The 18,173-nt window shown below is 38.2% G+C and overlaps 1 protein-coding gene across 2 annotated transcripts in view; it reads left to right on the top strand.

The window, feature by feature from the left end:
• CCDC125 (coiled-coil domain containing 125) overlaps positions 1-18,173 on the top strand; it is a 31,341-nt gene that overhangs the window by 7,946 nt on the left and 5,222 nt on the right. For both annotated transcript variants that reach the window (XM_090276352.1, XM_090276351.1), the window contains exons 3-10: positions 2,023-2,081; positions 3,299-3,385; positions 7,314-7,391; positions 8,095-8,180; positions 13,025-13,107; positions 15,627-15,742; positions 16,500-16,607; positions 17,958-18,132. In XM_090276352.1, the coding sequence (XP_090132478.1) occupies positions 2,023-2,081; positions 3,299-3,385; positions 7,314-7,391; positions 8,095-8,180; positions 13,025-13,107; positions 15,627-15,742; positions 16,500-16,607; positions 17,958-18,132 (792 nt within the window). The remainder of the gene's footprint in view (positions 1-2,022; positions 2,082-3,298; positions 3,386-7,313; positions 7,392-8,094; positions 8,181-13,024; positions 13,108-15,626; positions 15,743-16,499; positions 16,608-17,957; positions 18,133-18,173) is intronic.

Genomic DNA, 18,173 nt, shown 5'->3' with positions numbered 1-18,173 from the left:
GGAATAATATCATTGAAAAAATAGTCAAAGGCTCTGATGTCCTGGAGTTTACATTCTAGTAGAGGAGACAAAATAAACCTACAAAGCAGCAGCTGTATAACATCAGGCAGTGGTAAGTGAAGGGATAGTGAAGAATTGGAGGGGTGGGGCACCACTATTTTTGGCAAGGGTCAGGGAGGCTTCTGGAAGGAGGTGCCATTTGAGCACTGCAAGCCTGGTGCTTATCTGGGGAAGGAGTGTTACCGGCAGAACGTGCATAGTTCTGGTTATCTTAAGGATGTTATGAAATTCTCAAAAATTATCAAAACAAAGTTAATTGCAATTATGCCATACATTCAGGAAAGAGTAAAGTTCAGAATCCTACTGTGATAGAATCACACGACTCCAGGGTGACTGGGCGCCCGTGGGCGAGTGCATGCCTTGCTGTGGCACAGTCCTGCTGCGGCTGGACCTTTCGAAATCCACACTGTAAGACTTCCCCCACCAAAGCGGAACAAACACAAATTAGAACAACACAAAAGTAACTTCAGAAACCTGGTTTCAGATTTACAAACAACATGTTGTAGCTGGGGATCTATCCTTGTCTCTCAAAATCCTTCTTGAAATTAGGATGGGATTATTTATATATTTTTCTTCCAAGTCCTTAGAGGATACATGCAGTTTTGCAAGCAAGATGTTGAGAACGGAACATGATGCTAAAATGCCTTTGTAAAAACATGGGAGACCACTCGGATAGAAACAAGATGTAATAGTAATAGAATGAGTTCTTGTTTTGTTGTTATGCACTTTTGTCTTTTTATGAAAGTTCACCTGACCCTAGGTAAGAATATTGTGCAAATTTCCTAATAGGTAATTTCCAAATTACCAGAAATTTAATGTTTTAAAACAACACAGATGTGTTATCTTACAGTTTGGTAGGTCAGAAGTCATAAACAGGTCTCACTGGGCTAACATCAGGGTGCCAGCAGGGCTGCGTTCCTTCTGGAGGCCCCAGGAGAGAATCCGTTCCTTTGACTTTTCCAGCGTCTAGTGGCTGCCTGTGGTCCCCCTCCTTCTGCTTCAAAGCCAGCAGTGGCTAGCCAGGTCTCTCTCCTACTGCATCAGTCTGACACTGACTCTCCTGCCCCCTCTTTCATTTTTAAGGACCCTGTGAGTACCTTGGTCCCACCTGGGTAATCTAGGATAATCTTTCATCTCCAAGTTCTAATTTAATCCCATCTGTAAAGTCCTTTTTGCCATGTATTCACAGTTTATGGATATTAAGATGTGGACATTGTTGGAGGCCATTATTCTGCCTACCACAAGTATTAATAAAACAGAACTTGTCATTGTCAATGCAATGTCACTTTTGTCCCTCTTTGGAACCCTGTATCATCAGAGTGAAACATGATTTACATTTGCCTTGGATACTGTCATGTTGATGAAAGTTCAAAATAGCAAAGAAAAAAAATTGTATTGAGAAAATTTTAATATCCTTCAAAATAGTCTTTCTGAATTTTCTTCTTCTTTTACTTCTATTCCTCTTGTTTATAACTTATCACTTTAATGTTTTTTTATTGCCAGTGAGACCACGTGAAAATGAAGCTCCTGGAATGCTCAGTTTAATGTCTCAATTGATCACATTAAGGAGAGAATAGCTGAAGTTAACAGGAGACTTTTAGTCATTCTCTTTGGGAAGACATTAAATTCAGGTTATTTCTTAGCTATTCATATCACTATATGGATCAAACTTAAGTCAGACAGCAAAACTTATTTATTCCACTCATCAACATTCATGGTTTTATTTTTCGTATTGTGTTTGTATGTAACTAACCAATTTATTAACAAGTTTTATTTTAGAGTCCTTTTTAAAAGTCTTTTTAGTCACAGCATGTATGTCTTCATTTGTGAAATATTTTAAGGTACATATTTTTATCATTATTTGGTTTATTACAGTTTTTTTTGCAATTAGGGTAAATCAATATTTGATAATTTGTAAACAAATGTCTTTAGTTAAAGAAAATATGTGTTTCTTTCTAATAGATTCTAAATCAGAATTATCAAGTGTGGAATTAAAGCAACGTCTTGATGAAACGTTAGAGGTAGGTACTCTGGCTAATCTAAAAATTCTCATGTAAATGAAACTCCACTGGTAGATATTTTGTTTAAGTAATACTAAAATTGTATGGAAGACAAATGTTGGCTTTCCAGGTATTCTTGATGAACCCCAGGGTAAACCTGTGGGCTGCCCTCCTCAGTTTCCTACCCTCCTCTTCTCTCAAAAAGGCTGTTGATGTAAATATACCCCCCCCCCCAGTTCTCTTTTTGCCCCTGATCTTCTACTTCTCTTATCTCCTAGAGAAATAGTTATCGGTTCCTTCTATCTGTCTCCCCTGTTGGCTTGAAATAACTTGACTTAATTTAACCTCTTTGAAGTCAGAAGACCAGAAAGTATCCCAGGTGGTCCAGCGTGTTGGAAGTAGGCATTCCTGTGAGGGGTGTCTGTTCTGTGGGAAACAGGAAGCCCGTCTTAGTGTGTGTTTGCGACTCTTTGAAAGCTGCTGTAACAAAGTACCACACACGATGGGCTTAAAACGACAGAGATTTATTCTCTCAGTTCTGGCGGCTAGAAGTCCAAAATCAAGGTGGTGGGCCATATTCCCTGAGAAGCCTTGAGGAGAATTGTTTGCCTCTTCCCAGCTTTTGGTAGTTGTCCCTGACAATCCTTGTCCTTGGCAGTCCTTGGCAGTCCTTGGCTTGTGGCTGCATCACTCCAGTCTCCGTCATCACATGGCCTTCTCCTCTGTGTGTCTGTGTCTGAGTTTTTCTTATTTATAAGGACACCAGTCATTGAATTGGGTCTTACCTTAATCCAGTCTGATCTCCTTTTTAACTTGATTACATCTGCAAAGACCCTCTTTCCAAATAAGGTCACATTCATAGTATCAGGAGTTAGAACTTGAATGTTTCTTTTGGGGACACACAATTAAACCCATAATAAGTACTGGAGCTGTGTGAATGGTCACGTTCTTATTTTATGTGGCCTACGGATTTCTTTTTTTCCAGATTCTTAGCTATGTGGCCTAGGTGGGCAAAGCAAAAGATTTGGGCTTTGAGTTACAAATAGTACATGATAGAGAGGGTCTCAGTTTTGGTCTGTCTGGCCCACTTACAGAGCCCGTAAGAATTTCCAGCCTCATTTATAAGGTCAGAGTGCTTTGAGTCAAACTGCATGTTGAGCTTAAATGTTTTCATCAAATTGATCATGTGGGGTTGCACTTCTTGCAGATAAGAAGACTAATTTTACTTCTTCCCTCAGGTGGTAGAAATTTTAAAAACTGAACTTGAGGCATCTCAAAGACAACTTGAAGGTAAAGAGGAAGCACTGAAAATTCTTCAAAGCATGGTAAGAAGTTGTTTTAAAATTTCCATCACTTTCACATTCCAATACTAAGTGGTATGGTTTTAGCTTTTAAAACAAAAGCAACAATGCTTGATATAATTCGGTTAATTTTTTAGGTTTAGACTTTTAAATTATATTTTATTCATTATGCTATTATAGTTGTCCTGGTGTTTTCCCCTTTGCCCCCCTCCACCCAACATCCCCCGCACCCTGAGGCAACATCCTTTGCCCCATGGGTCATGCATATAAGTTCTTTGGCTACTTCATCTTCTATACTGTACTTTACATCCCCATGGCTATTCTGTAACTACCTATTTGTACTTCTTAATCCCCTCACCTCTTCACCCATTCCCCCACACCCCCTTCCATCTGGCAACCATCAAAACTCTCTCACCTTGGCTGGTGTGGCTCAGTGGATTGAGCACCAGCCTGTGAACCAAAGGGTCGCCAGTTTGATTTCCAGTCAGGGCACGTGTCTGGGTTGCGGGCCAGGTCCCTGGTTGCGGGCATGCGAGAGGCAACAGATCAATGTATCTCTTCCACATCAGTGTTTCTCTCCCTCTCTTTCTCCCTACCTTCCCCCCTCTCAAAAAATAAATAAATAAAATCTTTTTAAAAAAACCTCTCTGTATTCATGATTCTGTCTCTTTTCTTCTTGTTTGCTTAGTTTGTTTTTTAGATTCAGTTTTTGCCATTGTTCACAGTTTTGGTCTTCTTCTTTTTCTTAAATATGTCCCTTTAACATTTCATATAATAATGATTTGGTGATGATGAACTCCTTTAATTTTTTCTTATCTGGGAAGCTCTTTATCTGTCCTTCCATTCTAAATGACAGCTTTGCTGGGTAGAGCAATCTTGGCTGTAGGTCCCTGCTTTTTATGACTTGCCAATCCCTTCTAGCCTGCAAAGTTTCTTTTGAGAAATTAGCTGATAGTCTTATGGGGACTCCCCTGTAGGTAAGGAACTGCTTTTCTCTTGCTTCTTTTAAGATTCTCTCTTTATCTTTAACCTTTGGCATTTTAATTATGAGGTGTCTTGGAGTGGGCCACTTTGCATTCACCTTTTTTTTGACTCTATGCTTCCTGGATTTGCATGTCTTATTTCCTTCACCAGATTAGGGAAGTTTTCTTTCATTATTTCAAATAGACTTCCAATTTCTTGCTCTTTCTCTTCTTCTGGCACCCCTTTTATGCGAACGTTGGACCTCTTGAAGTTGTCCAGGAGGCTGCTTATACTATCCTCACTTTTTTGGATTCTTTTTTCTTCTTGTTCTGATTGCTTGGTTTTTGCTTCCTTATGTTTCATATCATTGGTTTGATTCTTGGCTTCATCAACTCTACTGTTGTTTCCTTGTAAATTGTTCTTTATTTCAGTTAGTGTATCCTTCATTTCTGGCTGAATCTTTTTAGTGCTGCTGAGGTCCTCACTAAGTTCCTTGAGTATCCTAATAACCAGTGTTTTGAACTCTGCATCTGATAGACTGCTTATCTCCATTTCATTTAGTTCCTTTTTTTTTGAGTTTTGATTTGTTCTTTCATATGGGCTATGTTTCTTTGTCTCCTCATTTTGGCAGCCTCCCTGTGTTTGTTTCTATGTATTAGGTAGAACAGCTTTGACTGCATGTCTTGGGAGTGTGGCCTAATGTAGTAAGTGTCCTGTAGGGTCCAGTGGCACAGCCTCCACTATCACCCAAGCTGGGTACTCGAGGTGCACTCTTTGTGTGGGCTGAGCACACCCTCCTCTTGTAGTTGAGCCTTGGTTGCTGTTGGCAGATCAATGTGGGAGACTTACCCAGGCCAGTCAGCTTCCAGGATTGGCTGTGACCATTTTCCACCAACCTCTGCCCTTCGTGGAGGATCAGCTGTGCAGGAGCAGGGAGCTGGTGCTCTGATGTGATCGGTAGCTGTCCACTGGGTGTGCTGGCCCTGGGGTTTCCTGGATGGTACAGGCCAAGGTCAGCCCCAACCTGTGTTGTGCCTGAGGCCATCCTACCTGAGCTATAAAGCAATCTGAGATGGCTGCAACTTGTGCTGGGCTTGGAGATTCTCAGGCGAAGCCAAGTTGTGAATCTAAGCTGTCTGCCGGTAGTGCTGGGCCTGGAGCTCACTGAGGCCAGATATTGCTTGTTTGATAGTATTTAGGAAATTGTGAAGCAAGAACCAAGACTAGCCATTTATATGGAAAAGCAACGTGGGTGGGCCCATAAATTGGGTGGCAGGTGAAACAGTGTGAGCCAGGTTGAAGAAGTCTCAGACATGGCACCAGCTTGCCTGCTCTGTAGAGGAGGGTTTAGAAACAGGACAATGGCCTCTGCTCACCTTGATGCCAGGCACTTCAGTTTTTCCCCGTACACCACTGGTGCCTTGCAAGCTGCTACCCCAGGTCTGGAGCTCAGAGGGAGTGAGTCTGAGTAGGTGAGTCCATGTGTGGGTTCTTTAAGAGGAACTGCTTGGGGCTCCAGCAGTTTCTTCTACCGGCTCAATCCCTGCAGGTTTTTGCAGCCAGAAGTTGTGGGGACTTACCTTCCTGGCACTGGAACCCTGGGCTGGGGGGCTTGATGTGGGGCTGGTATTACTCACTCCCGAGATATCCCTCCCAAATTTTTACCATCACACGTGGGTGAGGGACCAGCCCATGCCACATCTGTGCCCTTCCTACCAGTCTGGATGGATGTGGTTTCTTTAATTCCATAGTTGTCAGACTTCCATTCAACTCAATTTCTGACAGTTCTGAGTGATGATTGTTCTATGTTAGTTGTAACTTTCATGTGGTTGTGTGAGGAGGTGAGCCATAGCTTCCTATGCCACTGTCTTGACTGGAAGTCCCGAGGTTTAGATTTTTTAACAGCTTTATTGAAGTATAATTTACATGCCATAAAATTCACTCATTTTAAGCATGCGGTTCATTTTTACTAAACTTAGAGTTGTGCAACCATCGCCACAATCTAGTTTTAGAACATTTCAACACTCCAAAAAGGAACCTCATACATATTCGTAGTCACTCCCCAATTCCTTCCCTAATCTTCTTTCTGTCTTATAGATTTGCCTTTTCTATTTTGTATAAATAGAATCATACAGTATGTGTCTGGATTCTTTTAGTTAGCATGTTTTTGAGGTTCAAGCATGGTGTTGCATGTGTCAGTATTTTCTTCCTTTTTATTGCCAACTCATATTCCTTATACAGATATAGCACATTTTGTTTATCTGTTCACCAGTTGATGGGCATTTGGGTTTCCACTTTTTGACCGTTATGAATAATGATACTATGAATGTTTTTGTACAAGTCTTTGTATGGAAAATCATTTCATGCATTCTCACCTGCATTGGGAAAGAGCCAAACCAAGATCTTGTGACTTTTGAACTACCAAATGCTCTACAAAAAAGTGGTCTCTGTGGAAATTGTCTTCTCAAATTAATTTTTTATTGTCCAAAAATAAAAATGTGAACTTCAGCCCTGTCTAGTGTGGCTCAGTTGGTTGGAGTATCATCCTGTACACTGAAAGGTTGTAGGTTTAAAAAAGCTTTTTTTATTAATTGAGAGAGAGAAAGAGAGAGAAAGAAACATTGATTGGTTGCCTCTCCTATGGGTCCCAATCAGGAATTAAACCTGCAACCTGTTGGTGTACAGGATGACACTCCAACTAACTGAGCCACCTGGCCAGGGCTTATAGGTTTGATTCAAGGTCAGGGCATATACTGAGGTTGTGGGTTTGGTCCCCGGGGTGCATGAGAGAGGCAACCTATGGATGTTTTCTCTTACATTGATCTCTTCTCTTCTCTCTCTCTCTCTCTCCCCCCACCCCCTCCTTTCTTCTCTCTCTAAAATTAATAAATGTATCCTTGGTTGAGGATTTTTAAAAATGTGAACTTCATTGTACATATAGAGTAATTAGAAATTTAATTTATACTGATATGATTTTTATTTTTCTTAGGCAATATTTGGCAAAGCCACAAGTCATACCCAGGTAGTACTTCAAAAAACTGTGGAACAAAAGAGATCCTTGGAGAAGGTATTTGCATTTTTAGCTTAGACTTGTTTAATACAATAAGCTTTTAAATAGAATATCCTTAAAGGTTACCTTACTAATGGATATATCATTTATGCATACCGTCTGCTAGATATGCTTCAACTTCATATGGTTCCTTCCCTTTTGGAGTTTACAACCCAAAACAAGTTGTCAAATGGGTAAAGAATTAAGGTTTCTTTTGTTTCTCCGTTTTCAGGTAGTAGGAGGGCTGCCAAGTTAATACTCCCTATTTTTCTTCTTTTATTCCTCTGCTTCCAGAGCCTGCCTTTTTCTGACCACCTCATCTTCACTAAAAAGGTAGTTAGGAATCACCTTTGAAGATCATGTGCCTTCTGTACCTGTTGTACCCTCTCTTGATGGGACCGTCCTGGCTTCAGGCTTCCAGGAGTGTATTTTGCTTGTGGAGTCTGCAAGGGTTGAGGGTGGGACTGATGAGAAACCTAGGTTTGAACCAGCAAATTTTTAAACTAAACAATTTGAAATTTATCCTATAGTAAGTAAGTTTTGGCAAAGCTTTTTTGAGTGCTGAAGAGGCATGTTATATGGGTTTACAAATGAGCAGTGATTAGTTTTTTTCTCTTCACCGTATTTCTTTGAAATGATTAGATGATTTATTTAAGGTATTCACAATGTCCCGAAGTGGTTTTGTAAAATTTTCCATGAAAGTGCTATTTTCTTTCTATAGGAACTAAATGCCTTGCAGTGGAAAATAGAATTTGATCAGAATAGATTTAAAAATATAGAGAAATCCTGGACCCAAAAGCATGACAGGTTTGTATATTATTATTCAATAGTTTTTCTTTGGAAATCTTTCAAGTGTGTGTAATTCAAATGTAGCTTAGGTTTTCTTCTTCTCTGAGCTAACTTTAAATACAGTATTGTCTCACTTATCGTGGGTATTATGTTCTAGACCCCTCCGCAATAGGTGAAAATCCCCGAAGTAGGAACCTTACATTTATTTTAGTATTTATATATATTTTAAGGCTTTATAAACCCTTCCCACACACTTATAAACCGTTCCCAGTCCCTTATTAACCTTTCCCACTCCCTTATTAACCTTTTCCACACTTTTATAAACACTACTTAAGTTCTTAAACATATTCTGCACTCTTAAACCTACGTAACTTTAACAACATATGTATACAGTACCACAAAATCCTGTGATATAGCAAAAAATCCGTGATAAATAATTAAATATAATATTTTTAAAAATCCTGCAATATAGTGAGGCTGCAATAAGGGAACCGTGATATAGTGAGAGACTACTGTATTATAAAATTCTTAATGCTTATCCACTTGCCAGCTTCATATTTTTGTTGGTTCTAATTTTCTTTTTAAAAATCTATAATATAAACTATTTTCAAATATAGTGTAAGAATCATTGTTTTCCAAGTTATTGTAGCATTGACACTTTTCAAACAAAATCTTTTGAGCAACTCTTTCATTGATGTGACTTTAAATCTTTTTAAAGATCTTATTTATTTATTTTTAGAAAGAGGGGAAAGAAGGGAGAAAGAGAGGGAGAGAAACATCAATTGGTTGCTTCTCGCACACCCCCAACCAGGGACATGGCCCTCTACCTAGGCATATGTCCTGACTGGGAATTGAACTGGTGACCTTTGGTTTGCAGGATGATGCCCAGTTCGCTAACCCACACCAGCCATGGCAATAACTTTAAATTTTAACATATACTTTTTACAAGGTCAATCATTGAGAAATTGATTTGATATCTTGGGTTATAGATGGCTTTATTACCTACATTTTAAATGTAGGTTAAATTTCTAATTTGAAATAATTGAAGGTTTACAGAAAACTTGTAAGAATAATACAAAGAATTCTTATATAACTTTCACTAAGATTGTCCAAACTTTGATTCTTTATCAAATTTGCTGTTTCATTCTTTCTTTTTGTAGTTTAATATATAGATATAGATAGAATTTTTTCTGAACCATAAGAGTAAGTGGCAGGGACATTCTCTTTTAAAACCATAACATAATTATAAAAACCACTACTGTTTATTAATGTATAGACCTTATTTATATTTGCCAATTATCCTAATAAGGCCCTATAGCAAAAGAGAGAAAAAAATTTTCCCTGTTCAGGATCCAATACAGAATCATACATTGCATTTGGTTGTCAAGTCTGAACTTTAGTGTCCTTTTATATGAAACAATTCTTTGGTGTTTCTTTGTCTTTTATAACCTTGATAGTTTTTGAGGAGGATAGGCATTATTTTGTAAAATGATCCACAGTGGGGATGTCCGTGTTTTGGGATCACATTCAGGTTATGCGTTTTGGGCAGGATTACCACTGAAGCAGTGCTGTATTCTCAGTGCATAATGTCAGGAGGCATGAGATGTTGCTTTGTCTCATTCCTAGGATGTGAATCTGATCTCTTGGTGTAGGTGTGGCATCTGCTCTCATTCTACACAGCAGTTACAGTTTCCCCTTGTAATTAATGAGCATCTTGTGGGGAGATACTTTGAAATTATGTAAATATACTGTTACTCTTCAGATTTTCGCCCGCTAGTTTTTACATCCACTGATTATTCTGTCTGAAGCAATTATTACTGTGATGGTCGCCAAATGGCAATTTTTGAATTCTATCATTCCTTTTACAAGTATTGGCATCTTACTGTAAGAAAGAAATTTCCCTTTTCGCATTTGTTTTTTTGTTTTTATATGACTATGAACTCGTGGATTCTGCATTATTCAGTGGGTTAAAGCTCTTGCTGTCGTAATTTCTTTTGATGCCTTTTTCAACTTCGGTCAATGGCAGTGCTGTCAAACTGGCTTCTGTGGCTGTTTGACACCCTTCTAGGATTCCGTTAGCACGTTTTTGCTTTCTGGTGCAAATTATTCTAGTCCAGAATACCCACAACATTAGGCATTTCTTCAAGGAGCCCTTGAGCCTTTTAGTGGGGAATGGTGTTTGGAAGTCAAGATCTGAGGGCTACGTAAGCTCATTGCTGGAAGGTGCTCTCAAGGAACAGAGATGGAAAATGCACACACACCACCTCTTTCCGTCTGTCACCTCTCTGTCATCTATCCGTCTATCTATCTATCTATCATCTCTCATCTGTCAATCTATTAAAAACCCTGAGTTCTATCCATACTTCCAATTCCAGGCCACCACCACAGAGATCATTTTAGCTTTGCCCCTTTCCACATTTGTAACGCCCACAGTGAGAAACCCAGCTCCTATTACCCAATATATTTACTTATTTTTTCCATCATAGACTATGCAGGAAGTAACTTTAGAATTGTTATACTTACCATTGTAAAATCAAACCTACTAACCAGAGTTCAATACTTGTATACAGTTTCCTTTTTAGCCTGAGGGTGTATGGTCTAAGTCCTGTGTTCGAAAGTTACTTGGTTAGTTTCTTCTTTTTTCCCTTTCATATGGTTATGCTCTTCATTTAAGATCATTTGTTTCCAGTTGTATGCTGTTTTGGGGTTTTTCACCATGCTTGTTGATTTACTTATTTTTTTTTTTTTTTATTATGCTCACTTGAAGATAATGTTTATTGATTTTAGAGAGAGGAGAAGGAGGAGAGAAACAGAGGGAGGGAGAGAGAGATAAACATCAATGTGAGAGAGAAACATCAATCGGTTGCCTCCTGTGTCACGCCAACTAGGAATCAAACCTACAAGTTAGGTATGTGTCCTGATCGGGAATCAAACCCATAACCGTTGGTGTATGGGATGATGCTCCAGCCAAATGAGCCACCTGGCCAGGGATATTTTATTGCCTTTGTAAACAATGACATGCTTTCAAAAGTCAGAAGTAGTCAGAAAGGTACTTTGAGAGAGGTGTCATTCTTCCCGCCACACCCTGTCCCCCATTCCCAGCCTCCTGCCGTCCTCCTTACCCCTCTCCATCTGTAGAGAACCAGTCTTATTATTTTCTGATTTATCCTTCCTGTGTTTCTGTTTGTACAAATGGGCAGTTATTTATGTTTTTTTTTATTTTCCCTTCTTTCTTATACAGAAGATAATTTACTGCAAATATTCTTTTGCACTTTGATTTTTCCATTTAATAATATATCCTGGAAATCACTCCATTGTATGGGTGTGCCCTACATACTGTACTCAACCACACTCCTATACATAGGCACTTAGATTGTTTCCAGTATTTTGCGAGTATAAACAATACTGCAGTAAATAACCTTGACATACATACATTGTGTTGTTGGACATGTAATTTTTCAGGGTGATTTCTTAGAAGTAGAATTGCTGGGTCAGCAGGGAAATGCATGTATAGATTTATTAGATGTTGCCAAATTCCTTTCTATAAGGCTCCTACCACTTTGCATTCCTACCAGCAGCACATGAGAGTGCCTACTTCCCCACAGCTTGATTGCGGGACTATATTATACATTTTAATTTTTGATAGTGTTGTTTACCTAAATTTGTTGATAGATTGCCTTTTCAGATACTCATAAATTAAGCAGAGTTGGCAGAAGATACTTTATTATGAGGTCTGTACAAAAATAGTTAACCATCTAGCAAAGTTAATGCATTTGACTGAGTAGTTTTTTAAAATTACAGTTTAAAAGTAATTTAAGTGAATCTTAAATTGTGAGCATCTGAAGAATGTCTTCATGACCTAGAGTCAATCATAATTCATTTGGAAACTCATCTAGAGTTATTAAGAAGAGGTTGTACTAACAAAGGTGCTTTATTCCTCAAGGGCTACACACCTTGTGTTAGAACCTGATTTCATATTGTACTAATTTGTCGATCATAGAAGGAAAATGCCTGAGATTTACATTCAGTTTTAACTGGGAAGCTTTAACTTTATGACCACTGTTTTAATGGTCTGCGGCCAGTCCTTAGCATAGCATATAACTTTTTGCCCAAATATTTCTACAAAATATCTTGACAAGTATGTTATTTAGTCATAAATTGACCAATCTGTCTGCTGGTTTTTATTACAAAATAATTTTGCACCCTGGCTGGTGTGGCTCAGTGAATTGAGCACCAGACTGTGAACCAAAAGGTCGCCAGTTCAATTCCCAGTCAGGGCACATGCCTGGGTTGCTGGCCAGTCCCCAGTTGGGGACACGTGTGAAAGGCAGCCAATCCATGTTTCTCTTGCACAATAACGCTTCTCTCCCCCTCTTTCTCCCTTCCTTTCCCTCTCTCAAAAAATAAATAAATGAAAATCTTTAAGTGAAAAATATTTGTTTAAGCCTTTGATGATGAGCAATTTAGGAACTCTTGTAAGTAATTCCAATTTTCAGTCAATAGACAAAGCTCCGTTTGTATCTTTTATGCAGGTTTTTGAAGGTGGCCTTCATATGTTGGTAGTCAAATGGTTATTAAGTTGAATTAAAACTTAAGTAAAGAGAGTAAATATTCAAACGGATGCCTTAGGGATATTTCAGGTTCTGATTCTTTCTCAGCTAGACAGAAAAGTTTCGAGTATGTTCAAAACATTTCCACACTCCTTTAAATTGTCTTTATTTTGTGACACATATAAATTCTAGACTGTCTTGAAGTAGCAAAAATTATATTTAAGTTTTTGTGCTCTAATTGTGGGATTAAAATATTCTTAGTTAAATACAAAGTGCTAATGTTTTGGTCATTTGGAGAGTACTTTTTTCCAGGCTAAACTGTGAAAGTGCAGTTCTCAAAGAAACTTTGAAACTAAAAACAGAAGAAATTAAAATGCTGAAGTCTGAAAATGCAAGTAAGTAATGAGTGGTATTTTGATCATCCTTTTAAGATATTATGTTAAAAGATTCATTTTATATAGAGCATACATATCAATAGAGACAGAGTGCTAGTATTTCCAAGTAATATGTTTAAGGATAATAGAATAAATGCGTCATTTACTTTTATTTTAATTTTAAAACTTTTTTAGATGAAGTTCACATAACAAAATTACCATTTATAAGTGAATGATTCAGCCCTAGCTGGGTAGCCCAGTTGGTTAGAACATCGTCCTGATGCACCAAGATTGTGGGTTTGATCGCCAATCAGAGCACATACAAGAATCAACCAGTGAATGCATGACTAAGTGGAACAACCAATTGATGTTTCTCTCTCTCTCTTTCTCCCTCTCCCCAAACCACTCTCTAAGTCAAAAAAAAATTTTTTAAGTGAACAATTTATTTGGTAGTTACAAAATGGTCACAGGAAAGTAAGTAAAGCATAGGAAATATAGTCAATAATATTGTGATAATTATGTATGGTACTAGTTGGGGTACTGGAAACATCATGGGGAACATTATGTAAGGTATATGATTGGTTAACCACTAAGCTGCACACCTGAAACCAATAATAAAAATAACTTTAAAAAAGTGAACAATTCGTAACATTCACAACGTTGTAACCATAGTTCCATAACATTTCCATTGCTCCAAAATAAAACCTCGAACCTATAAAACAATTTCTCCCTATTTCTCCTTTATCATTTGGTTTTTATACTCAGTGTAAAACAAAATGGTACAGTACCTGATATTTGAGGAACCTGAGTAGATGTATGTTTTATTGAGACATTAGTAGGAAAAATTTATAATTGTATAGTTATTTAACATTATTTTCCTTCAAAAGTATCTTCTGCAACTTTATCCCTGATACAACTATTCTTAATTTTTCAAGATATTATTTGACTCATTAAGAATTTGAAATTTGAAAATTTTTACATATGCATTTAACTCTTGAACAACACAAGGGTGTTGGGGCACCAACCCCCATACACAGTCAAAAATCTGCACATAACTTTTGACTACCCTAAAATTTAAATTGTTCCTCTCTATCCATGGGAGATTGGTTCCAGAGACCAACTATGTGAGTGCTCAAATGCTCCATATAAAATGGCATAGAACAATGCATACAATCAGGCCTTGCCTCCGTGGATTCCCAACCATAGGTTGAAAACTGTATTTCAATCCAAGGTTGGTTGAATTGGCACATGTGAAATCTGGAGAAAAAGAGAGCCTACAGTATACTTACTGAAAAAAAAAAATTGCATATAAGTGGACCTGTGCAGTTCAAACCCATGTTATTCAAGGGTCAGGTGTATATGTGTGTACACACACACACACATCCCTTATATAATGAGCCACTTTATGACAAAAATTAATAAAAGAATATTATATGATACTATTAACCATGTCACCCCATAAGATTTAATAAAAATGTAAAGCCCTGGCTGGTGTGGCTCAGTGGACTGAGTGCTGGCCTGTGAATTAAAAAGTCACCAGTTTGATTCCTGGTCAGGGCACATGCCTGGTTTGCAGGCCAGGTCCCCAGTTGAGGGCATCCAATTGCTGTTTCTCTCTCTCTTTCTCCCTCCCTTTCCCTCTCTCTAAAAATAAATACAAATAAAATCTTTTAAAATGTTCTAAAAAAAATTGTTTCCAAAGAATATTAAAGTGTTTTAAGAATATTAAAATATCAACTTTTTATGAAATTTTGAAAAGGTGTTGATTCTCCCTTATGAGCAAAAACGATTTTAAATAGTGGTGGCTTGAAGGGGACAAAATGAGCTCTAAATCAGGTCATGGGCATGAGATAGGCAAGTTACATAGTATAGTTGAGTGAGTTCTGGCACTGCCCTTGGGTGAGAATTGTATACACACGGTACTTCTCAGTACCAGTGATTTGAGCAGTTGATTTCTCCTCTATTAGGTTAGCTCCCCAGCCAGAAACTGCTCATATCCACAACCCCTCACCTTCCTGCCTACTACCCCATCCTGCAACAAGAGGGAAAAAGTTACTGTTTTTTGCTCTCTGGTAGATAGCTGGGTCCTTGTTCTAAATGGTTTGAGATCCTCTTCTGAAAACACTTAATAGAAGAATCTTAGAGTTCACATAGCTGGAACATTTGACATAATACAATATATGAGATCCCGTCATGTGATTGTCTCACTAGTTACAAAGTCTCTGAATAATTTGCCTTTGTATGTTTTGTCTTTGAAAATGCTACACAATTTCCAAGAGTAAATGAAGACCAGACTTCTGTTGCAAAGTTAAGATACTTCCACATTAGAAGTAATAACATTTTATCTAGTGTTACAATGTATTATCTCACTTGATACCCACTATTCTATCAGATTTTCTGGATGGGGCCCAATTTTGTGGGCCATGCTATTGTATATGCATTGCTTATAAGAAATAAGTAGAGACGTTGATGTAACAAGATGAGGTGAGGCTAGAGAGTTAGCTCTCATACGTAACACTTTCTTATATGACCCCTCCTAGGTTTGAATCAACAGTATTTGGAAGCCCTTGCTATGCTTGATATCAAACAGCAGAAAATGGTTCAGGAGACCATGTACAATGATAAAAGTGACTTTGCAGAGGTTTCAGGTCTTGAGGTAGGTAAGCAGGTATGAAAGCTTAGCAGGATGGACATTTTCTACTTTCCTTTCCCCCATCACTGTCTGTTACATGTTCTAGGATAGCTCTGTACTTAGCAATTTGAGACTGAGGCCCATGGCTTGCTCAGGTCAGTTCTTGTCTTGCTGGTACCATACTTCTCATGAATAACATTCTTGGACATTAAGGGATATGCTAGCCACCTGCTTCCTTTTATTCCTCATTTTTGCAGTTTTAGCAGAAGCTATGTTAGTAGGGTCTCACATTACATAATTATAGACTTTTTTCCCCCTAGGAGTAGACAGATGATTGTTTTTCTCATTGACGTTAACATTTGTTCATTTCTGAGAATGCAGCTCTCCCTGACAGGAGCTGGTAGTGGTGAGTGCTGGCCAGTCACAGGAAGTCAATACTGTGGATGTTAGCACTTACTTCCTTAGGCCAAGTTCCTGTCAAGGATTCAGAACTATAGGAAACTGGTGCCAGGCTAAAGGTGAAGGTGGAGGGTGGAAAGAAGGAAGGTAGCATTTCATTATGTTTTTGTTCCAAGTAACAATATTTCCTCCTCATGTAATTAATCTTCACTTGGATCCTGAAACCCTGGCCTCAGCTTCCTTCTATTTTTGCTTTCCTTCCCAGTTTCTTTAAATCAGATGCTTGATTAGAAATGTGCCTGGGTATGTGGGTGTGTCTCTGCATCTGTGTCCAGCTAAGCAGTGTGACACTTAGTAACGGATAATGCTTTTGGGTTTAAAGCTTGCGGTCCTCGGAGCCTGCCTTTGTCATGGTCCCGGAGGGAGCCCCTGTGCCTGCGCCAAGATGGCGGCATCTGCTCGGAAAATGCTTCTCCAGCTCAGACTAGAGGTAACAGTAAAAGCTTTGGTTTGGTTTTTGTATTAATCGTAGGATAAATGGAAGTATCTGCAGTTACTAGCTTCATTTTAGGAGTCAGTGGTGATGGAATCCACACTTAATTTTATATAATAACATTAACTTATAAACTCTATCTTATTTACATGGTTCCAGAACTCAAAAAGTACTTGGCATGACATTGTAGCCACATAAATTTCTTTGCCTAAGATTGTAGTTAATATTTCCTAAATTCTATTTCTTTTGTTTATACTTGGCCCTAAAATCACTCTATAATTAGAGCAGTGACTTTCAGTCAGCGTGCTGCAAGAATTTTTAAAACACCAAATACCTACTATTTAGTCAGGGGCACTGACCTCTTTTCCTTAGATTGTTAAGTAAAAATGACAACAGCCAACACAACAGGAGCCATCCCATGTGAATGAGTTAAAATTATATCTCGTTTGTCAGATTTGCAAAAAATATATTTTTGGTGTGCCACAGAATATGAGTAATTAGTTTATGTGTACCATGAGGTGAAAAAGATTGAAAATTGCTGTATTAGAGGAAAATGTGCACGTATGCTTAAAATTACTAGGCTCTGCAATACTGATCAATGGAGAGATAAACATGAAGCTTATTAGAAAAGCAGTAAAGTACTGTGGAAGGAACTTTTGTAATAGCCAGACATAGCTGTATGGCAAGGGTAATAACTAGTTTGGAGGGTTGTTGTTAAAAATAGAGGCAGTAGACATATGTTTAGCAATGCCTGGTATTTAAGCAAATGATAGCTGCCATTAAAATTAGGCTTTAATAACAAATACAGTGCATGGGCCATAATTTTAAACATATTTTACCTTTACTGAAGGTATGGAATTTGAAGTCTTCAGACTATATCGAAAAGCTAACAGCTAACAATTCACTAGGAAAAGCGTAAGATTACATAGATCGGGGTCAGGATCAACTATATATAGGAAGTATCTGAAAGATCATATTCGAAGTTATTTTCAGTGGTATTATCTGGAATAGCCAGTCCAAGGCAGTACTGAAATGCAGACCTTGGTATCCTCCCTTCTTTGTAGTTGGGAAGAACACACACAGGGCCTGTCTAGGATAATGAGGTCCAAGAGTTGGATTAACAGAGAGTTGACGAGCACCACAAAGGAAATTTTGGGTAATCTAGTTCAGAGTGGGCAGCTATTGCAAATGAGAACTGGCAAGAATTAGTGGAGATGAAATAGACCAAAGACAAGACAGAGACCTACGCTAGGCAGGGAGACTGTATTTGCTAATCTGATTTAGCATTCAGGCAAGAATTATTCTGGGTTTTCCTCTGACGTTTCTCAAACTTTCTTTTGAAACCAGCTGGAACTTTTGCAGAAGAGTAAAGAAGAAGCATACATAATGGCAGATGCATTCAGGATTGCATTTGAGCAACAATTAATGAGGAAAAATGACCAGGCACTAAGATTGACACAAATGGATAAAATGTGTAAAAAAGAAACAAAATGGATAAATTGGAAACAAGTTAAAGAGGATGGTAAATATGAACTATAATGGCAATAAATCAGGTGTAATTTA

Source organism: Furipterus horrens, unplaced genomic scaffold (genome assembly GCF_987537825.1).
Source record: "Furipterus horrens unplaced genomic scaffold, mFurHor1.1.pri manual_scaffold_5, whole genome shotgun sequence".
Taxonomy (NCBI): domain Eukaryota; kingdom Metazoa; phylum Chordata; class Mammalia; order Chiroptera; family Furipteridae; genus Furipterus; species Furipterus horrens.
This window is presented reverse-complemented; position numbering and strand designations above follow the sequence as displayed.